General features: G+C 36.4%; 1 protein-coding gene across 2 annotated transcripts in view; it reads left to right on the top strand.

The window, feature by feature from the left end:
* The first annotated feature begins 7,455 nt into the window (after nucleotides 1-7,455).
* Nucleotides 7,456-18,499, top strand: part of EGFR (epidermal growth factor receptor) — a 197,037-nt gene continuing 185,993 nt past the window's right edge. The window contains exon 1 of one of the 2 annotated variants that reach the window (XM_032238167.1): nucleotides 7,456-8,211. In XM_032238167.1, the coding sequence (XP_032094058.1) occupies nucleotides 8,073-8,211 (139 nt within the window). In that variant the 5' untranslated portion in view covers nucleotides 7,456-8,072. The remainder of the gene's footprint in view (nucleotides 8,212-18,499) is intronic. The other variant, XM_032238166.1, reaches the window with a different exon arrangement.

Below are 18,499 nucleotides of genomic sequence, written 5' to 3'. Positions count from 1 at the left end.
CAGGGACCTTCAGGCGGCTTCCCTGAAGCCACCGGAGGACTAATAGCAATAGCAATAGCAATAGTTAGGCTTATATACCGCTTCATAGGGCTTTCAGCCCTCTCTAAGTGGTTTACAGAGTCAGCATATTGCCCCCAACAACAATCTGGGTCCTCATTTTACCCACCTCGGAAGGATGGAAGGCTGAGTCAACCTTGAGCCTGGTGGGATTTGAACAGCCAAACTACTGAACTGCAGTCAGCTGAAGTAGCCTGCAGTGCTGCATTTAACCACTGCGCCACCTCGGCTCCTCGGCTCGACTAAAAACGACCCTATGAGCAAACAGTCCTCCGGAGGGCTTAAACTGATCCAACGAGCAAACCAGAAGTCCATTCCCGACCTTCCCGTTTGCCCATAGGGCCAGGGTTTTGCGCTCTGGAGGCTTCAGAGAAGCTCCTGAAGCATCCGGAGGGCCTCCAGGGAGGGCAGGGAGGCTCTTTTGCCCATCCCAGGCTCCTATAAAGCCTCTGGAGCTTGGGGAGAGTGAAAAATGGCTTTAAAAAGGCTGAATTCAGCTGTCCAGTGCATGCAGCTGGCCAGCTGACAGGGAAAGCAAGGCAAATGGCTCTGCGTGCCACCTGTGGTACGCGTGCCATAGGTTCGCCTCCCAGATATAGCATCCAGTGATGGAACGCCCACCATTTCTGCAGGCAAGCTGTTTCACTGGTAAATTTTCCTCACTGTTAGGAAGTTTCTCCTTAATTCTAGGTTGTTTCTCACCTTGATTAATTTCCAACCATTGTTTCTTGTCTCCCCCCCACCCCAGTGCCTTGGAGAATGAAGAATAAGGACTATTTATCTAATTTATATAGCTGCCCATCTTACCACTGGGCAGAGGACATGTTTTACCTGACAAGACTGAATTTGATTTGAAAATTAATTAAAATGGAGAAATTACAAGAATGCGAAAAGGTTCTAAAATGAACATACAAATTGTATGAAACTGCATCATATTTAATTATTAAAACGGATATACAAATTATAAACCAAGAGAGTGATCTGGATAAAATTTTCTTATATTGAATTTACAAAAGAGGCTTGTTAAAGAGTAAAGAGTTGAAGAATATTATAAGAAGGGACAAAGAAGAAGTGAAAAGATGACGTTTGAAGTGACAAAAGATCAAGATTGTTAGAAATAAAAGGAATTTGGATTTGGATTTGGATTTTATTCAATTTGTAGGCCGCCCTATTCCCCGAAGGGACTCAGGGCGGCTGAACAAAGCCAAGGGAGGGGAAATTACAAAAAGTGAGACAAAGACAAACAGACAATACAAACAGTTTAAAAGCACAACAGACACAGCAAATTCGAGTAGGCGGGGGGACTCAACCCCAGGCTTGCTGGGACAGCCAGGTCTTCACAGCCGTCCGGAAGGCCTGAAGGGTGGAGAGGGTCCGAATCTCCATGGGGAGCTCGTTCCAAAGGGCCGGGGCAGCCACAGAGAAGGCCCTCCTCCGAGTAGTTGCCAGCCGACATTGGCTGGCAGATGGAATACGGAGGAGGCCTAATCTGTGGGATCGAATGGGTCTGTGGGAGGTAATCAGCAGAAGGCGGTCTCTTAAGTACCCAGGTCCAATACCATGTAGGGCTTTATAAGTAATAACTAGAACCCTGAAGCGTATGCGGAGACCAATAGGTAGCCAGTGCAGCTCGCGGAGGATAGGTGTAATGTGGGTGTACCGGGGTGCACCCACAATTGCTCGCGCAGCTGCATTCTGGACCAGCTGGAATCTCCGAACACTCTTCAAGGGCTGCCCCATGTAGAGCGCATTGCAGTAGTCCAGTCTTGAGGTCACGAGGGCATGAGTGACTGTTGTAAGATCCTCCCGGTTCAGGTAGGGACACAATTGGTGCACCAGGCGGACCTGGGCAAACGCCCCCCTGGTCACAGCCGACAAATGGTGATCTAAAATCAGCTGTGGGTCCAGGAGGACTCCCAAATTGTGAACCATGTCTGAGGGGCGTATAATTTCACCCCCCAGCCTGAGGGATGGAATACTAAGCCAATTTGTGGGAGGAAAAAACACAAGCCACTCGGTCTTGTCAGGATGAGGGCCAGTCTGTTCACCCCCATCCAGATCCTCACATCCTCCAGGCACTGGCACATCACGTCAACTGCTTCACTGAGTTGGCACAGGGCGGACAGATACAATTGAGTATTGTCCGCGTATTGGTGGGATACAAAGTTGGATGCATTGGAATGCATACAAAGTTGATTTATTTGATCAAGAGTAAAAGAGATACATTATCTCTGGTAAACTCTACTATCAGGATTAAAATTACTATGCTTTATGAATTTGCTTATAAATAAGGGATAGGATATATAAAGAAGAGATCAGTTTATTTTAAAATAAGGTTAAAATAATAATTGCTAAAATTGCTTATACTTGTAATGACTTAATAAAAGAGTGAAGTTGCAATTTAGCATCCTTCTTCGTGTCAATTTGCTGGCTCAAATTTTGAAAGAACCTATTTCACTTCCCCCTCCTCATCAGAAAACCATTGTTCTATTACTGTTCTTTTAAATGCTGATGCTGCAGCAACTTGAGACAGAGCCTCTGTCCTAAATCCCAGACCTGTACAATGTTAATTAGGTGAACTGTATGCAGCCTTGTATGCAAATCCTTTTTTAAAAAAGGAATAAATATAGAGATTTCATTCCTCAAAAGATAGGTTGCTGAACATCTTTTAAGTCTTGCTGCTGCACTTCCACTATTCCACTGGCAGCAGAACTTTGTTCTGGCCCACAAGAATTTATTATTTATCAAAGTGGTCCTTTTCTCTTGATGAGTTGGGCAAGCTATCTTATCTATTATTGTGGGGATAAATTTAACATATTCGAGACTGCCCTGTAGCTTTCCAACCATGGAGAAGTGGAAACTGTAGCATAGACAAATTATCACCAAAGCTAATATACTTTCAAGTACAATTGGTACTTTGAGTTATTTTTTGGAAATAACTCTGTTTGTGATACAATGTCAATTTTCAGAAACAGGAAGAGGAATCCTGGCTATATAATATACAGTTTTGCTACTCGTGAGCTAAGCTCATAAGGACAGTTCAATCTATATTTATACATTCTTCTTGGTGCATAAAATTCCCTCCTGAAATGGAAATGAGGCCTAATTTCAATGAAAACTCATGTCTGGTTTTGCTGCTTGATATACTGGACTAAATTACTTTTTTAAGACAGTATTCTAAATACCTTGACCTTGAAGTGCAACTTTATGTCTTTATAGGAAGACAGGCATTAACATAAATGTAAAATGTTATTCTTTGATCCTAAGAACCTGAAGAGTGCTTTGAGTGAGCTGAAACCAAACACTGTTGATACCAATATTCAAGCACAATCTAAGCAAAATTTCAACATTTACACGAACAGACCAGTTTGGGACATCACTCTTCCATGCCAACTGTTTAGAAAACATTTATTGTAGCAACATGGAAGATCTTGTACCCTCACTACCACAGTGCTTTGCTAACTTTGTTAGCAAGACGGAAGATTCAATAATATATCCCAGAGGAATTTATTTTTTGGTGGAAATAGAAACAGTATCCCATGTAATCTTGGACTGTCACTTTTCATATATTTAAGCAACCAGACAATATTATTGCCCCATTCTCATGTCAGCATAGAAAAGAGTGGTCAGGTCACCAGAATCCCTACATTTGTTGCAACTCTTTTGATATTAGACCTGGTGATTTTGGTATTTTTATTCCTCTTTCTTTTTAGATGTTTTTGTTATTTACACATTGTTTGTTTCTTCAGGATGTCTGTTTCCGTGTTTGTCAAGTCAGAGAGTTTTCTGTGACAAAGCATCAATGTATTTATATTTTTAAAACAATACTTCTGAAATTCTCATAACATGAGATAATTACTGTCAAATTTAATAGTTTGATGGATAGTTAATTAAACTGAATTATGTGAAATTTTATCCAGCTATTGTGAGATAGTATTTGGAATCCAGCTCCATGTGTACCATTTATTAAATCTTAACTTGTTAAATGAAGGTAGGCATGTATTTGCCCAGACCATGATAATAAGTCATAATAGCTTATTATAAATTAAACGTATAGCAATGGAATCATAAAAAGATTAAATCATGCATCATAAAAGACAAGCAACAACACCCTTCAAGTCAAATCAAGTCTTAGTAAGGGAACTTTAATCATTTTCTCTTCCTTTTCACTGGTTGTAATGGAAAGAAAGCTCTCAAGGTTTAGTGATTACTATTATACTGTCTTTAATAATAATTAGCTTTGAAAGTTAAAGATTAGAAAAAAAAGATTTTATTTTGCCTCTTATCAAAGTTACTATTTTGTAGCTACTAATTTGCAATTAAGTATGTTTTGAATTGGGTATGTTTTTCATTTTAACCTATTTCTGTGGAGTATGTTGCTGATATAGAGAAAAATTTACAAGTGACTTCATGTACCAATAATTTTCACCAGAAATTTACCCTATACTGGAAATTTGAATCAGTTTTACTTTAGATTAGTTTAGATTTATATAAATAGACCAGTGAAATGCTGTGGACATAGTATACTTAGTTTCAGTAAGACATTTGATAAAGTAGACCACAATCTATTTCTTGGTAAACTAGAAAAATGTGGGATAGACAACATCATCACCAGATCTGTAGCTGGCTGATAAACCATACTCAATGAGTAGTCCTTAATGGTACTACATCCGCATGGTGAGAAGTAAGTAATGGGGTACCACAAGGCTCCATTATAGGTCCAATATTCTACAATGACTTAGATGAGGGAAGAGAAGGGGAACTCATCAAAATTGCAGATGACACTACACTGTCAGGAATAGTCAACACCCCGGAAGACAAGCTGAAGACAACGGCCCCTATCCAACAAAATAATTTCAATATGGAGAAAAGCAAAGTTTTATATTTAGGCAGGGGAAAAAATCAAAGGTATAAGTACAGATTAGTCAAGACCTGGCTCAAAAACAGTAACTGTGAGAGGGATCGTGGAGTCCTAGTGAATCTTCACTTGAATATGACCCAGCAGTGTGCAGTAGCAGCAGCAGCTTAAAAAGATAATACAATCCTTGGTTGTATAAGCAGGCATAGAATCAACATCACATGAAGTACTAATACCACTTTATAAAACCCTAGAAGGACCCCCCTCTGGAATACTGCAAACTATTTTCATCACCATACTACAAAAAAGATGTTGAGACCCTCATCTCTTGAAATTACTATTAAATTCAGTTTTTCAAATTCTTTATATGAAGGTAAGTTTTCAACATGGTTTCTGCTCTTTATCCTTCTCAATAAAGTATGCATTCTAAATTCTTTTATTTTGTTTGCTTATACTCTCATTATTTCCCTTTAATGTATCTTTAGCATCACTTTTATTCAACAGATTCCCTAAGTGGTTTTCTCTTCTTACAATATTTAAACAATAATATATTGTTCTTACTCATGGAATAGCTATTTTGATTTCCTTTTCAAACTGTATTTACAGCTTTGGAGTAAGTAGTGAGGAAAGGGATCATAACTGTTATTGACTGCCAAAATATATTGTAAATTCTGTGTAAATACAGGGACAGAAACTAGTTTCTGTTAAACTAGCAACAGAAGAGCTCTTTTTGTCTATTTTTCTCAAAATTTTTGTCCCATGTTATCTTTCTATTGCAATTCTCTGTAATGAATCTTTAATCTTTGAATGCAGATTGTGGTGAACAGCATAGGAGACATTTTGTTCTCTAACACATCCTTATCTACTTCTGTTTGCTGATAATCTACTGGAACAATCCACAGTGAAAAAGCCTAGAAAAAGAATATTCTTGTCCAGTATCCTAATAAAAAGTTTCCTGGGTATGATAAAGGTACACAGGCAACTCTAACATCCAAATGAAAAGCATAAAGATGGAGAAAATTCTACGCTGTATATACCCTCCTCAATTGATGAACTGGATAAGTAATCAAATATAATTTCAAGCAAATCATGAATGATGCTGCCATATTTATTAGTCATTAATAACTAGGCTGAGCAAACAGAATATATTTGGACATAGTGAAAACATTATAAAATTAAATCAAACCAAGTATGGAAAAACCACAGAAAACAGGGTTTCCCAGCTTCTCTTGTTCAGCCTTCTTCAATAAACCTACCAGATTGGTCATGATCCAATAAGGAGTCTGCTAGTGTTGCAGTATCTGGAAACCTGGTGATAAATGAGCCACACAATTCAGCAGTGTTGGTTGAGGAGCTAGGGTCAGTAGGTACAGGGCTACTGGAAGAAAAAATGTTTATCCATTGCAAATAAATAAAGAAATAATGATCTGTTTTACAAATCAGTGAAAAGATGATATCTGAAAAGACTGCAATGAGTCAGAAAAGTGATTACACAGATAAAATCTGATCCACTTTGTCAACAGTTCTACTAATTACCAGAGCACCTATTTAGCCACTCCAGGTGGGTGCATGCATATTCTTTCTCTTTGGTAAATGGACACTAACTTTCTGACCATTCATGATAGTCTCTAGTCTTTTCAAGATAGACACTCCCACCCAAACATGTTAATTATCTTAGTCAATCCAGAGAGTGTTAAATTAAATTAAATTAAATTAGCCTCGAAGTACCTATCAATGTAGGTAATGGTGGGGCTTCCTAGTGAAGCATGAGAGTGCTTTCTCTCTGTCTCTTCATGACACAATCTTGTCATATCTGCCAGCTTTTGCTGGGACTGCTTTTAAATGTAGATGCTATGGTGTCCTAGAGTACTTGGAATGTGAATTAATATTTTAGGCTCTGTTTGTATGTACTAGTAGACTGGTGGAATGGGAGAAAAACAAATCTCAGGAGTGATCCCTCAATCTCAGTCCTTTGCATGGCCTGCATACATTAATAACACCACCACAATTTGCTGGCACTGTCTGTGGTAAAATAGGAATTGACAAGCAAATTTACACCACTGTAATTTTTTGCCAGTTCAAAGACAAAGCATTTAGAAGAGCTTTAAGTCTTCAAGTTGTAACAAGATTTGATTTTTACACAAAGGAATGGTTTCAAAAGATTACTGGAATCCAGTGACTGGCCAAGGTGTTGCACAAGCTGCTCTGGACAATAAGCTTGTTTCCTGACTCCACTTCAGCTCAGCTACAGCTTTCCAAGGTATAGATTAGTAATGACATGTTGGGTTTTTTCCCCCTGCTAGCACAGATTTAATCTCATTTCTTGGAACAGCGGGAACGCTACAGCTGCAGGTAAATCAGTAGCACCGTCACTGTGGCGGCAGCAGCAGATAAACGAAACCACAGGGGCGGCCCCCTGAAAGTGCATGAAAAAGCGCACATGCGTATTACTCAGCTCAGCCAGCTGGACAGGAATTTCTGGCCCTTCCCATCACTGGCACTGGACAGGTACAAAACTACACCTGAAGGCAACGCAGATAGAGCCTCTCCCCGCACACCCAGTTCTTTTTTCTTTCTTATAGTTCCCGCCTCTTGTTTTTCATTGGTTTTGGCCAACGGCTCAAGGGGAAGTGTGTGAGATGTGCGCTAGGAGGAAAAAGTTTTGTTTGTAAGCTTAGCAAAGAAGAGGGGGAGGATTGATGGAACGCGGATATCTTTTTAGTCTACTTTCTTTCCTTCGTGTTGTGCGTGCGGCTCGGCTGGGAGTGCCTCGCACTGTGTTTACTGTATATTGGCCACTCCTGCAAAAGGTTCTTTGCCCCTTGCGCGGACGCGGAGCGGGGCCAGCTTCCCGAGGATCGTTCACTCCTTTGCTCAGTCAGCGAGTGAGCGCGCGGCACCGCAGCCAGCAACCACTGTAAAAAGAGCCTCCTTTCGCTCCTCCTCCCTTTCTCCCCCACTCCCCGATCTTGGGATTGCCTCAGTCTTTCGGCATGGGTAGCGATTGAGAAACTGAAGCAAAAAGAGAAAGGTGTTGCTGAGCAGAGTTAGCGTGGGGGCGACCGAGAAAAAGCGCAGCGAGTGGATTCAAACTTTCGGACCACAGGCTCGATTTGCCGAGCGCTGGCGCTCCGGATTGTCGCCGCACACGTCCAGGATGGGGCACGGAAACCGCCGATCTGCGGGAGTTTCAGCAACAGGCGCGGAAACTTTAGGGTCGAGACGGGTCTCTACTGCTGCTGCCCTCTTCGCTTTGCTATTGAGCACCTTTAGCTCTGCTATAGATCAAAAGAAAGGTAAGTCTGAGATGAGAAGAAGCAAGTCAGCCACTCTGCACATAGGAATTTCGCCAAGAAACGGACTGGGCTGTAGCCTGGAATCTGTCTCCTGGATGTATGGCGAGAAAGCTGTTGGTCAGGAGCACACTTTGTACATGTTTGGTTAGATTCAAGTTGTGGCCTCTGTATAATCACTTTGGCCAAGGGCATCCACCGATCATTTGCATTCCCTCATTATTAACCCAGGCACGTATAACTTCCTACCACCTCTGAATTTCATATGTGATTAAAGGGACTCATTAACTTTACCACTATAAAGTTACTCTGTGAGTTAAGTATAACATTATCTTCTTTTGTTTTCTTAAGATTTAGTACTTCTATCGTATCCTGGTTATCAAAATGTGAATTTCAGAAATTATTCTTGATACTTATTAAATGCTGAGTGATGGAATAGGGCCAAGGTGGAACAAATACCCTCCTTACTCCCCATTTTGACTTCAGGCTTTTGAAAGAGAGCTTGGTCACTCTAATGAAGGTGACAAGTCAACAGAAGAAGCACAGAGCTGTAGAGTCACCTTCCCATTGTTTTCAGTTTTTTGGCTAACACAATCTCACATTTTTTTGAGAAACAAGAACAGCTTTAAAAAAAAGATTCGTATTTAATTGAATGGTGAGCCATATATGTGTCCTAAACTCAAATTTTGTTTTCCGCTTCTTCATAGACATCTTTTATACTTCATTGAATGATATTTTTCTGTAGTTATATTGCTGCAAGTAGTCTATTAAAGTTTAGAAACAAGATTCTCCTGGTTGTTATTCTGAAGATATAACCAAAAGCTTCAAGGCACTCCTCTTTTAGAAAGAGTAAATTTCAAGTCCTTGAAAATTCAACAGGGATTAGAACTTGGCAGAAGAGACTGACCTCTTGTTTATATGACCCTTGTAAAAGGCTGATGTGTGAGTTTCATAAGAGTGTACATACTCTGCACAGAAGTATTGCTGAAAAATTATTGTGCTCTTTCTGTAACGTGGGGAAAACCACCAGTGATTCATAGGAATGTCTGACCCCAAGAATCAAAATTCTGTACAAACTTGAAATTATAAGTGCAAAATATGTGTTTTTGCTTTATTTTTTAAATAAACCTTTCACTACTAGGTGCTTTATATTTTTCTAAAATGTAGTTAAATGTAGTGTAGTGAAATAAATAGTTATATCATGGTTTGGGAAGGAAAGGGAAAGGAAAAAGAAAATGTGTTGTTCTCAGCTCAAATAATTTTCCAGGTTAACTTGGTTGAGAGCCATTTTATCTTCTGCTGGATTTGGCTTGATGTGTTTTCAGACAATACTTTCTTCTCCCTTCACCTAACCTACAGTTAAGTCTGTGAAGAAAGCTTTTTTGTTGTTGCAGTTGTTGTTAAAGAAGTTAAAGTATCAAGGAAGTAGTGGAAAGGATTCCTGTAATGTATATGTTGTCTTGTTGAGGGTCTTCTGTCTGCTCTTTAATTTCTTTCACTTTTATGAAGTTTTGAGAACAGCAGCCAGTTTTCATTCCAGGCAAATCATCTTTATTTTAGAAGTCTTCCAATGGAGAAAAATGGAGTTTTCCCTCTTTTTCCTTTCATTGCCTCTGTTCAGAGGGAGGAAAAAAAGTTGTAACTTGGAAAATATACTTTGTAAACTAAACAAAATCAATTTAAATATTTCATGACTTGGGCAAATAAAACCATCTTAAAAAAAAACACCTTTCTGAATAGTTAATTGCACAATCTTAAAATCAAGAAGCTTCGTTTTGATCAACTCTGAACAGCAAGTTTATACCTGCCAGTAATGTAATTAGGGCAGGGTTGGGTTGATATTTTTTTTCCTCCCTTCCTTTATGCAATTCACATAGGTGTGAGTTGAATTGAGATGGGATAGGTGAGTTGGCTTGAGAATGTGGGAGACAAAAATGAAAGGAGAATTTGAAAAAGAAACATTTAGAATAAAATTAGAATTTTCAATATTATGAAGAGGTATTCACATTGTTATCTCTGTTAACTGCTTTGACACAGAAATATAACAAAACTTGATAAATATTTTAAAAGAACTGATGGGATCATGGAAATGTGAATTCACCATCAATTTGGCAACCTGGTTCATTTTGTAGCATTTTGGAGGCGCAGTATTCATAAAGCTTTGCATAGCTTGATCCTGTTTTCTTTAAGAAAAGCCTTGAAATCTTGGCTCATTCAATAGAATGATTTGTATCTTCACTTGTGATCCGGATTTGAACTGATTTATTGGGTAATTATTGTGTAGTTTTTTTTGACATGGATTCTTAATGGTGTGCTATTATTTTTCTGGTTCTCATGTGGTTTTGTGTTGTGTTTGTTTATTTATTGTATGTCAGCTAGAGTTACTATGCCTCTTGAGATTACTAAATGAATAAATATTTGCTTTTATTTAGTTTTGGTTTTGTATTAACATTTGTTATACGTTGTATAATACTCCTGAAGACTGAAACCTGCACATTATATTTTATAAGTAATATTAAAAATAATAGGTAAGTCTTTGTTCTAAGGAGCTTATAATCAAAACTTACCACTTCAGGTAAACAAAAAAGGACAATAAAATGTAAGTGAATAAAGAGAATTAAACAATAAGCTTCATGGAAAAGCTACTTAATAATAATTATGGAACTGACATCCAATGAAACACATAATGGAGTAATATCCTCAAATCTGTTTCCCCTCCTAAGGAAGAGACAAAAACCTATAGTCTTGTTGTAGATTACAGTTATATTTGTTTCTCCTGTTGCTAAAATGATTGAAATATCTGATTGTGGGATAAGTATTTCTATCCAATCTTATTTGCTTGTAATGTTTAATATAATATAATATAATGTAATAAGACCAACAGGAGATATGTAGAGTATAGAGGAGGTATTCAATGCAGATGAAATACATAATGTTTTCTCTTTTTTTCAGAATAGTACAACTTTGAGTTGCCCAGGCAAGTTGATATCTAGTATCAGCACAAATGAAAAGCAATACTTCATGGATAAATTATTTACTTAATTTCTTCAGATATACTGGGACTGTAGGGGAAGACTGTAGTACCACAAAATTTATGATGATGCAATATCTATTAGTTTAGAGTAGCTCATCAATTCCTTTATAAAGCTTTAGTTTGAACATCAACTCCCAAACATTTAGTGTATGAAAATCATGTAATAAATACCACTTTAACTAGTACCTACTTTCCAATTATTGGTAATTACTATTTATTAGTAATTGAAAGTACGTGTTAGGTAGATAAAAATGCCATATCTAATCTAAACATCTGGTTTACTGCACCCAATCATATAACAAGAATAATTAATAGTCCCAACATCCCAGAGTCATCAGTAATGACCACTTTGGAGAATCCTGGTTTAGAGGCTGTTAAGAGTTTAAATGAATATGGCCATCATGTTCTTAAGTACCATATTTCCAATTTTGATATTTTTGATGACTTAATATTATTAATTCTTGGTTGATTGATACTGAATCCATTGAATCCAATGACTGTGAATAAAGTGAATAGTAATATGCTATTGAATTCTACCTTTCCTGAGCAAGTCCCATGAACATTCAGATCTAATCTACAGAGGGGAATTGCTGGAACATACTGGGAGATTTTCTAGAGAAGAAAAAATGTGTTACTGGATGAATGATTAGTTGTAGAATTTGGATTTCACTCAGAAGTCTGTTGAATGCAAAATTTTGAATTGTTCTACAAAGGAATGTTATATTCTGGGTAAAATGCACATTAAATATAAATTAATTATATATCATAAATGCCAGCTATATTGTATTCCAAACATCTTTTAATTATCAGCTGGAGACTTGCTGTCTTGAAAATGCTGGTCTCAGTAGTGAAATTTAATAAAACAATTCAAACTCTACTAAAAATCAAATATTTTTTTCTCAGTTCAATGTGTTATAAGAGATGCATATATACCATTAATTTCCATTTTTCCAATAATAAACAAACAAACAAAGAAACAAATCTTTACTTGCATTCTTGGGGGAAGTGGGAGGGAAAGGCAAAAATGTTAAAAATGCCTATGCATCACCCTTTCATAAATATATCATTTGAGCTTAAGTATTCTTATCAATGTTTACATTTCAAAGTAAAATTTAACACTATATAATACTTCTTGGAAAAAGTACAAATAGGCAGTCTTTAAGGCTGTAATTATATGTATTATGTTCAAATATTTTTTTTTTGGCTAGAGAAATTAATCACAAAGAGTTTCACTAATATAATCAAATTATGATCACGAAGACACAAATGAGATTAACTCAATATATGTAGTAATCTTGGATTTTCCATCATCAGTTCAGGTATAATTAAGACAATCACTTAAAGAAGGTAAAGTATTTTTCTTTACGTTTCAAACTACAAGGGAAAAAATTTTCCCTTGCAATTCAATATTCATCATATGCAAAACAAAGTTAATTTTGCTGCAGATTTCTAATGCATATACAAAAACACACAATTTGTTCTGCTCTCAATCTTAAAGGTATTAATTTTCTATACAATTAGAGGAAATTCATGTTTAATCCAATTTTGCCCTTTGTGAATGCAAAATATGTACAATGGGTACTCAGAACTGAATTTCATTTTTGATTGCATATAAGGACCTAGTCCACAAAAGTAATGTAAAGTTTGTTTAATTTTATTTCTACTTAACTTTAATTAAAATTTAATACAGTTAATATAATTTCTTTTCAGACATGTTTTAAATAATTTTCCCCTTTTGCCATATTAAAAATTAAACATTGTTAACATTTTTGGAAATCCTTAGAAGCTATATACCTAAGATTTTTAGTGATTGACTAGATTTCATCCAGGGGATTTATGAAGTGTTGATCTCTATTCCTTTAATTGTATTCTATTACTTTAATTAATATTCCTTTAATATTCATGAGTTCACCCTCCAAAATGATTTGTATATCAGTGCTGTACAACATAGAAAAATAAGATCCCACCACAAACCTCACGGTTTATTAAACATAATATGGCAAGCAGGACTTGAAAACCTAAAGTTGAGCTACTACATTAAACACTGCCTTTATGCAGAAATATGTAACAGATTTTGCTGAGCTCTGATGAATCTTGGTTTTAATGAATTCAGTAAAAATAGGGAAGGTATCATTTTTGTGGAAAACAGCACAGTCAAATAGAACATCATGTTTCAAAATCTTAAGTCTTCTTACAGCATTTCTGTATAAACCTTAGGCAAGAAAGTGATTCCTTTTACTGAAATGTATTCTCATTTTTTCCTTTATTTTACATACTCTAGATAATAGTATATAAAAACCAAAAATATGTAGCAATAACCTTTGCTTTTAAAAAATTATCTGATAGGATATTGTAACCCTCTCTCCAAATCCATAGCTGTGCAATTTTTTGCTCATTTAAATTTCTCAGTATTGAACTAAAAGCTTAATTTGAACTGATAAACCTATCAATAAGCAACAGTAAAGCAGATAATATAAAAGTTAAAACAAACATCGGTATGCAAATGAATAAAATTCAGGAAGTAAATATAGGTCCTCTATATTTTTATATATTTTTATTTATTTTTATTGAATTCATTGAAACCAAGATTCATCAGAGCTCAGCAAAATCTGTTACATATTTCTGCATAAAGGCAGTGTTTAATGTAGTAGCTCAACTTTAGGTTTTCAAGTCCTGCTTGCCATATTAAAAATAATCAAATAGTAAACACTATACATTAGAGAAGGAATTCCACAGCACTGGACTTGCTACAGAGAAAGCTGTTATCCTTGTTTACATCAGCTGGTCTTTCTTGGCAATACTCTCAGAATGCCCTTAATTTAATACATAGTATTCTCAATTGCATAACTTTTAATCAAGTTCATTAGAATGTTAAAATAAAATCTGATAGGATCCTTAATAATCATCATCTTATCCTTCTTCCTCTTCCTCCTCCTCTTCATCCCCTTTCTCCTCCCATGTCTAGATCAAATGTTAAACTACCAAAATGATGCCTCCTACTTGGATTTATCATTGCAGCAAAATAAGTCATTATGGTACATGTTTCTGGTAGTAGCTGACATACCCACAGATAGGCCAGGATTTATATCTCTCCACATTCACAGAGTGTGTTGTTATCCACTAACAGCCTCCAAATAGTGCAAGGGAGGTCAGATCCTTAAGCCATATTCTCCATTCCTTGCTCAATGGTCTCCTTCCATTTTTTAATTCAATGTTGTTCTTGTTGTATCCTCAAGAATGTTTGTTCTTGTCATAAAGCTGTTCCTAGATCTGAATCAGTGGGCTTGGGGCATATGTCCATTCAGAAGATATCGAGGATCATTCTCTTGCTTAGTTCTCCCATCATCTGCTGCTACTTCTCTCCTGATCTTTGATGGTGCATATTGAGATAATATATTATTTCAATTGATGTAGGTTTGAGACAACCTGTCACTAAACATACTGTTTCACTGATAACAGTATCAACCTGTTTCATGTGCAGATGCGCCCCAAACTGGAGCAACATACTCTGTTGCAGAGAGACTCAACACCATTTTTTTTCTCCTTGTTTCCTATCTTTTTTTCTTTTTTCTTTACTTCATGTGGTCTTTATAAAGCGAATGGATTAAGGTAGCAAGAACCTGAAGATAGTGTCCAAGAACAAGGGTTGGCTTATTGGGGGCTGGTACTTGGGCTGGTGTGGGTGACTCCAGGATTGTAATTAGTCTACTAATCTACTCTTTAGATTACAAAATTTAATTACAACTTAAATACAACAATGTCAGAACCAAATACCAAAATGAAGAAAATAGCATCATATGGATCTGCAACAGCCACCTCACCTGGTTCAGCGACACAGAAAGCAACAGGCACAGTAACACAACAAGACAAAGTTATTTTGCAGCTAAAAAGTATGTTGCAAGACATACAAGTGGATATCAAGGAGCATATAAATAGAGTAGAAGAGAAAGCAGACAAGGTGGAAGATGAATTGAAAGAAGTCAAGGAAATGATGGGAGGAAATGAGTCAGTTATGAATCCAGAAACCCACATTTCTCTATTTTACCAAGTAGGTTGTGGTCTACTTTATCAAATGCCTTATTGAAGACCTTGCTTTTAGATGTCCACAAATACATTGCTTGGTTATCTTTTGCAGAATTTTCTGATAGGTCTGTAGTTTTCTGGATCAATTTTTCCCTCTTTTTTAAAGATGAGAACTACCTTATTCCTTTTCTAGTCATCTGATGGTTTCCCAGGAACTTTGAAACGGCTGTGGTTCATGGTTCTGAGATCAGGTCTGCCAGTTCTTTCAGAACCTTGGGATGTAATTCATCTGGTCCTGGTGATTTGAACTCATCAGAATGGATAGGTGTTCTCTTACCATTTCCTTATTTTGATTTTCATTCCTAATCTGAATTTTACTGATTTTTTTGATAGGTTGAATTTTTTTACTTTTATGTAAAGACAGATGCAAAAACATGAGTTAAATGGTTCTGCTTTCTTCCTGCTGCTCATCATTTTCTTGCCTTTTTCTCCCATTAATAAACTAATGGTTTCCCTGACTTTTCTTATTTTTTTATATGTTGTAAGAAACCATTTTTGTTATTTTTCTCTTTTGTCACAAGCCTTAGTTCATTTTGAATCTTAACTTTCCTGACTTCACATGTTCAAGTTATTTGCTGATACTTTGCCTTAGTTATGTGCCCCTCTTTCCACTTTTTATATTTGTTCTTTTTGTCTTTCTTTGTGCAGTTCTTTATGCAGCCCGACTGGTTTCTTTTAAAATCTCTTATTTTTCTTCTTTATTGGAATTTTGCCAGACTGGCTTTTTATCATCTCACTTTTCAAAATTTCCCAAGCTTCTTAGGTTGTTTTCCCCTTGAGGATTTTCATCTATGGAATCTTTTCCAAGCTCTCTCGAAGTTTATTGAAATCAGCACTCTTAAGTCCAAGACTCTAATTTGACTTTGTTCTATTGCTTGTGCTAGCATAAGATTGAATTCCAATACTGTGTGATCATTCCCCTCAAGGTTCCTGTAACTTCAATGCCTTACATCATTTCATCTCTGTTAGTGAGAATTAAATCCAGTGTGGCTGACCCTCTAGTTCCCTTCTCTACCTTTGGGGAGAGTTGTCTGCTAGGTTTTTTAGGAATCTGTTTGACCTTGCACAGAATTTGTCTCCCAGTCGGGGATGTCAGGGTAGTTAAAGTCCCCTATTATTATGGTGGTGTGTTTTGTACATAGAGAAAAAGGTTCATCTATTTCCTTTGTTTGGTTGGGTGACCTATATTATACACCTATAGCAATGTCATTATTTTTCTTTTTATATTGATCCAAATGCATTCAAGATGGGTTTCATCATTGCTCTGCTGTATTTCTGTAGAGATGGGCCATTCGGTCGCCCCAATTCCACCTTGAACAAAGGGATTAAAGAGTTGTAAAAAGAAAAAAAGTCATACTTTATGCATTGGTGCATTGGCATTTGAGTCATTTTTGACTGAACCTGTGTTTGTTTTCTACATAATCTGTTTTGTGTCTGAGTTCCCTTTCATCCTTATCACCTATTTAATTAGTGTACATAGTATGGCACACACAATCAAAAGCTTGATTTTTCTTAATGGCAATTAATCTTAATTGCACAAACCTCTATGTTGGGATTAGAGACCCTATTGGTTTTAGATTGCTGGGAACAAAAATGTTCTGTATCAATTAACAGTCCTTATTATTCAGTTTAAATGCTTCTCCAGAAAACTCCTGAATTTAGTACTAAGTAACTCAGTCCCTTTCTGTGATAGCTGTAAACCATCTCTTTAGCACAGCTTTTCATCAGACCAACTGCTAACATCATAATTGACATAACCAGAACCTTCTGCTTTATACCAATCCTTTAGCCACACATTTAATTCCACTATATGCTGACCTTTTCCTTTTTGTTCCTTATATACAGATGAAACCTCTTAAAAATGAGACTATAACCTATCCTGCTAAGTTCCTGCCCAAGCTCTGGAAATCCTCCTGCACAGAAATACATCTTTTTCAGACAGGTCATTAGTGTCAAGATGCACAACAATATCAACATCACTTCCTTACTAGCACTCTTGACTATCTTAACAACATGCCTCTTTCTCTGCTGACAGTAGCAACAGGCAGACATCTCACCTCTTTCAAGAACTCCACATTGTTTCCTAAATTGACGTTTCTTATAATTGAGTCACCAACTAGAAGGTGGCTAATCTTTTAGATACCTTGGATACGTCACATGACTGATTTGCAATACCCGAGTCACATGTTTCCTTATTCAAAACAATTTCTTTCCCTGCTCATCACCATCAATACAGACAACTGAACCTGCCACCTTAGTATTCATATTTAATTCAGCAAGGGCACTGTTCTTATTATTTAGGGGCATACCAAAAGTTTTGTATTTATGGCCCACAGTTTTCTATTTGCCAAATCAATTAGTTATCCATACTACCCTTCTCCTCAAGGACTTTGTAATAAGGGGGGCTAATAGTGGGGCAGTTCAATAGAACACATCAGCTGAGTTTTAATTTTTTTCAGCTTTTAGCTGAATAGTCTTAACTTTCCAAGTGAATCCAGTAATCATAACTGATATATAGTTCATCATGTCATAAGTTACCAGCTTTTATTTACAATAAAAATATATATTAAGATATCACATCATATATGAAAATTAGTATTATTATATATAAGAAAGTTGAAACATGGGATAAGTCTATTCATATCTGATGTTCTATATCTTTTTTGCAAGAAAATGAAATGAAAAATTGTGTTTTTACAAAATAAGCACATGTTCATATTTTTATCAATCTAATTGTCAATTTGCACTCTTACATATATAGTTTTAAATTCTTATGATATGGACATAACTTTGTTCATCACATCTCTTATTTGTGAATATCAGAGTGTCAGTGGACACCTGGGAGCATTACAAAAGGGTGGTTTTGGCACCCTTGAACATTGTTGTTATTATCTGAGAAACTTATCACATTTTAAATTGTGTATTTAAATTTAGCTAAGTATCTACTTTTCACAGCAGGTCTCTGTTATAGACTTTAAACTTTTTGCCATTATGTAAGATAGTTTCTCTCAAACAAGCTGATTTTGTGACTAGTTGGAAGTTTCTATGTTGTGTTCCAGGTAACAAATAGGGAATGGTTTAATAATTGCCTTTTTCCAGAATATTTTTTCCTATTTCACAATCTAATCAATAGCTACATGATTTTCCAATGGTCTCCCATCCATGTATTTTAAA

This window comes from Thamnophis elegans, chromosome Z (genome assembly GCF_009769535.1).
Source record: "Thamnophis elegans isolate rThaEle1 chromosome Z, rThaEle1.pri, whole genome shotgun sequence".
Lineage (NCBI taxonomy): Eukaryota > Metazoa > Chordata > Lepidosauria > Squamata > Colubridae > Thamnophis > Thamnophis elegans.
This window is presented reverse-complemented; position numbering and strand designations above follow the sequence as displayed.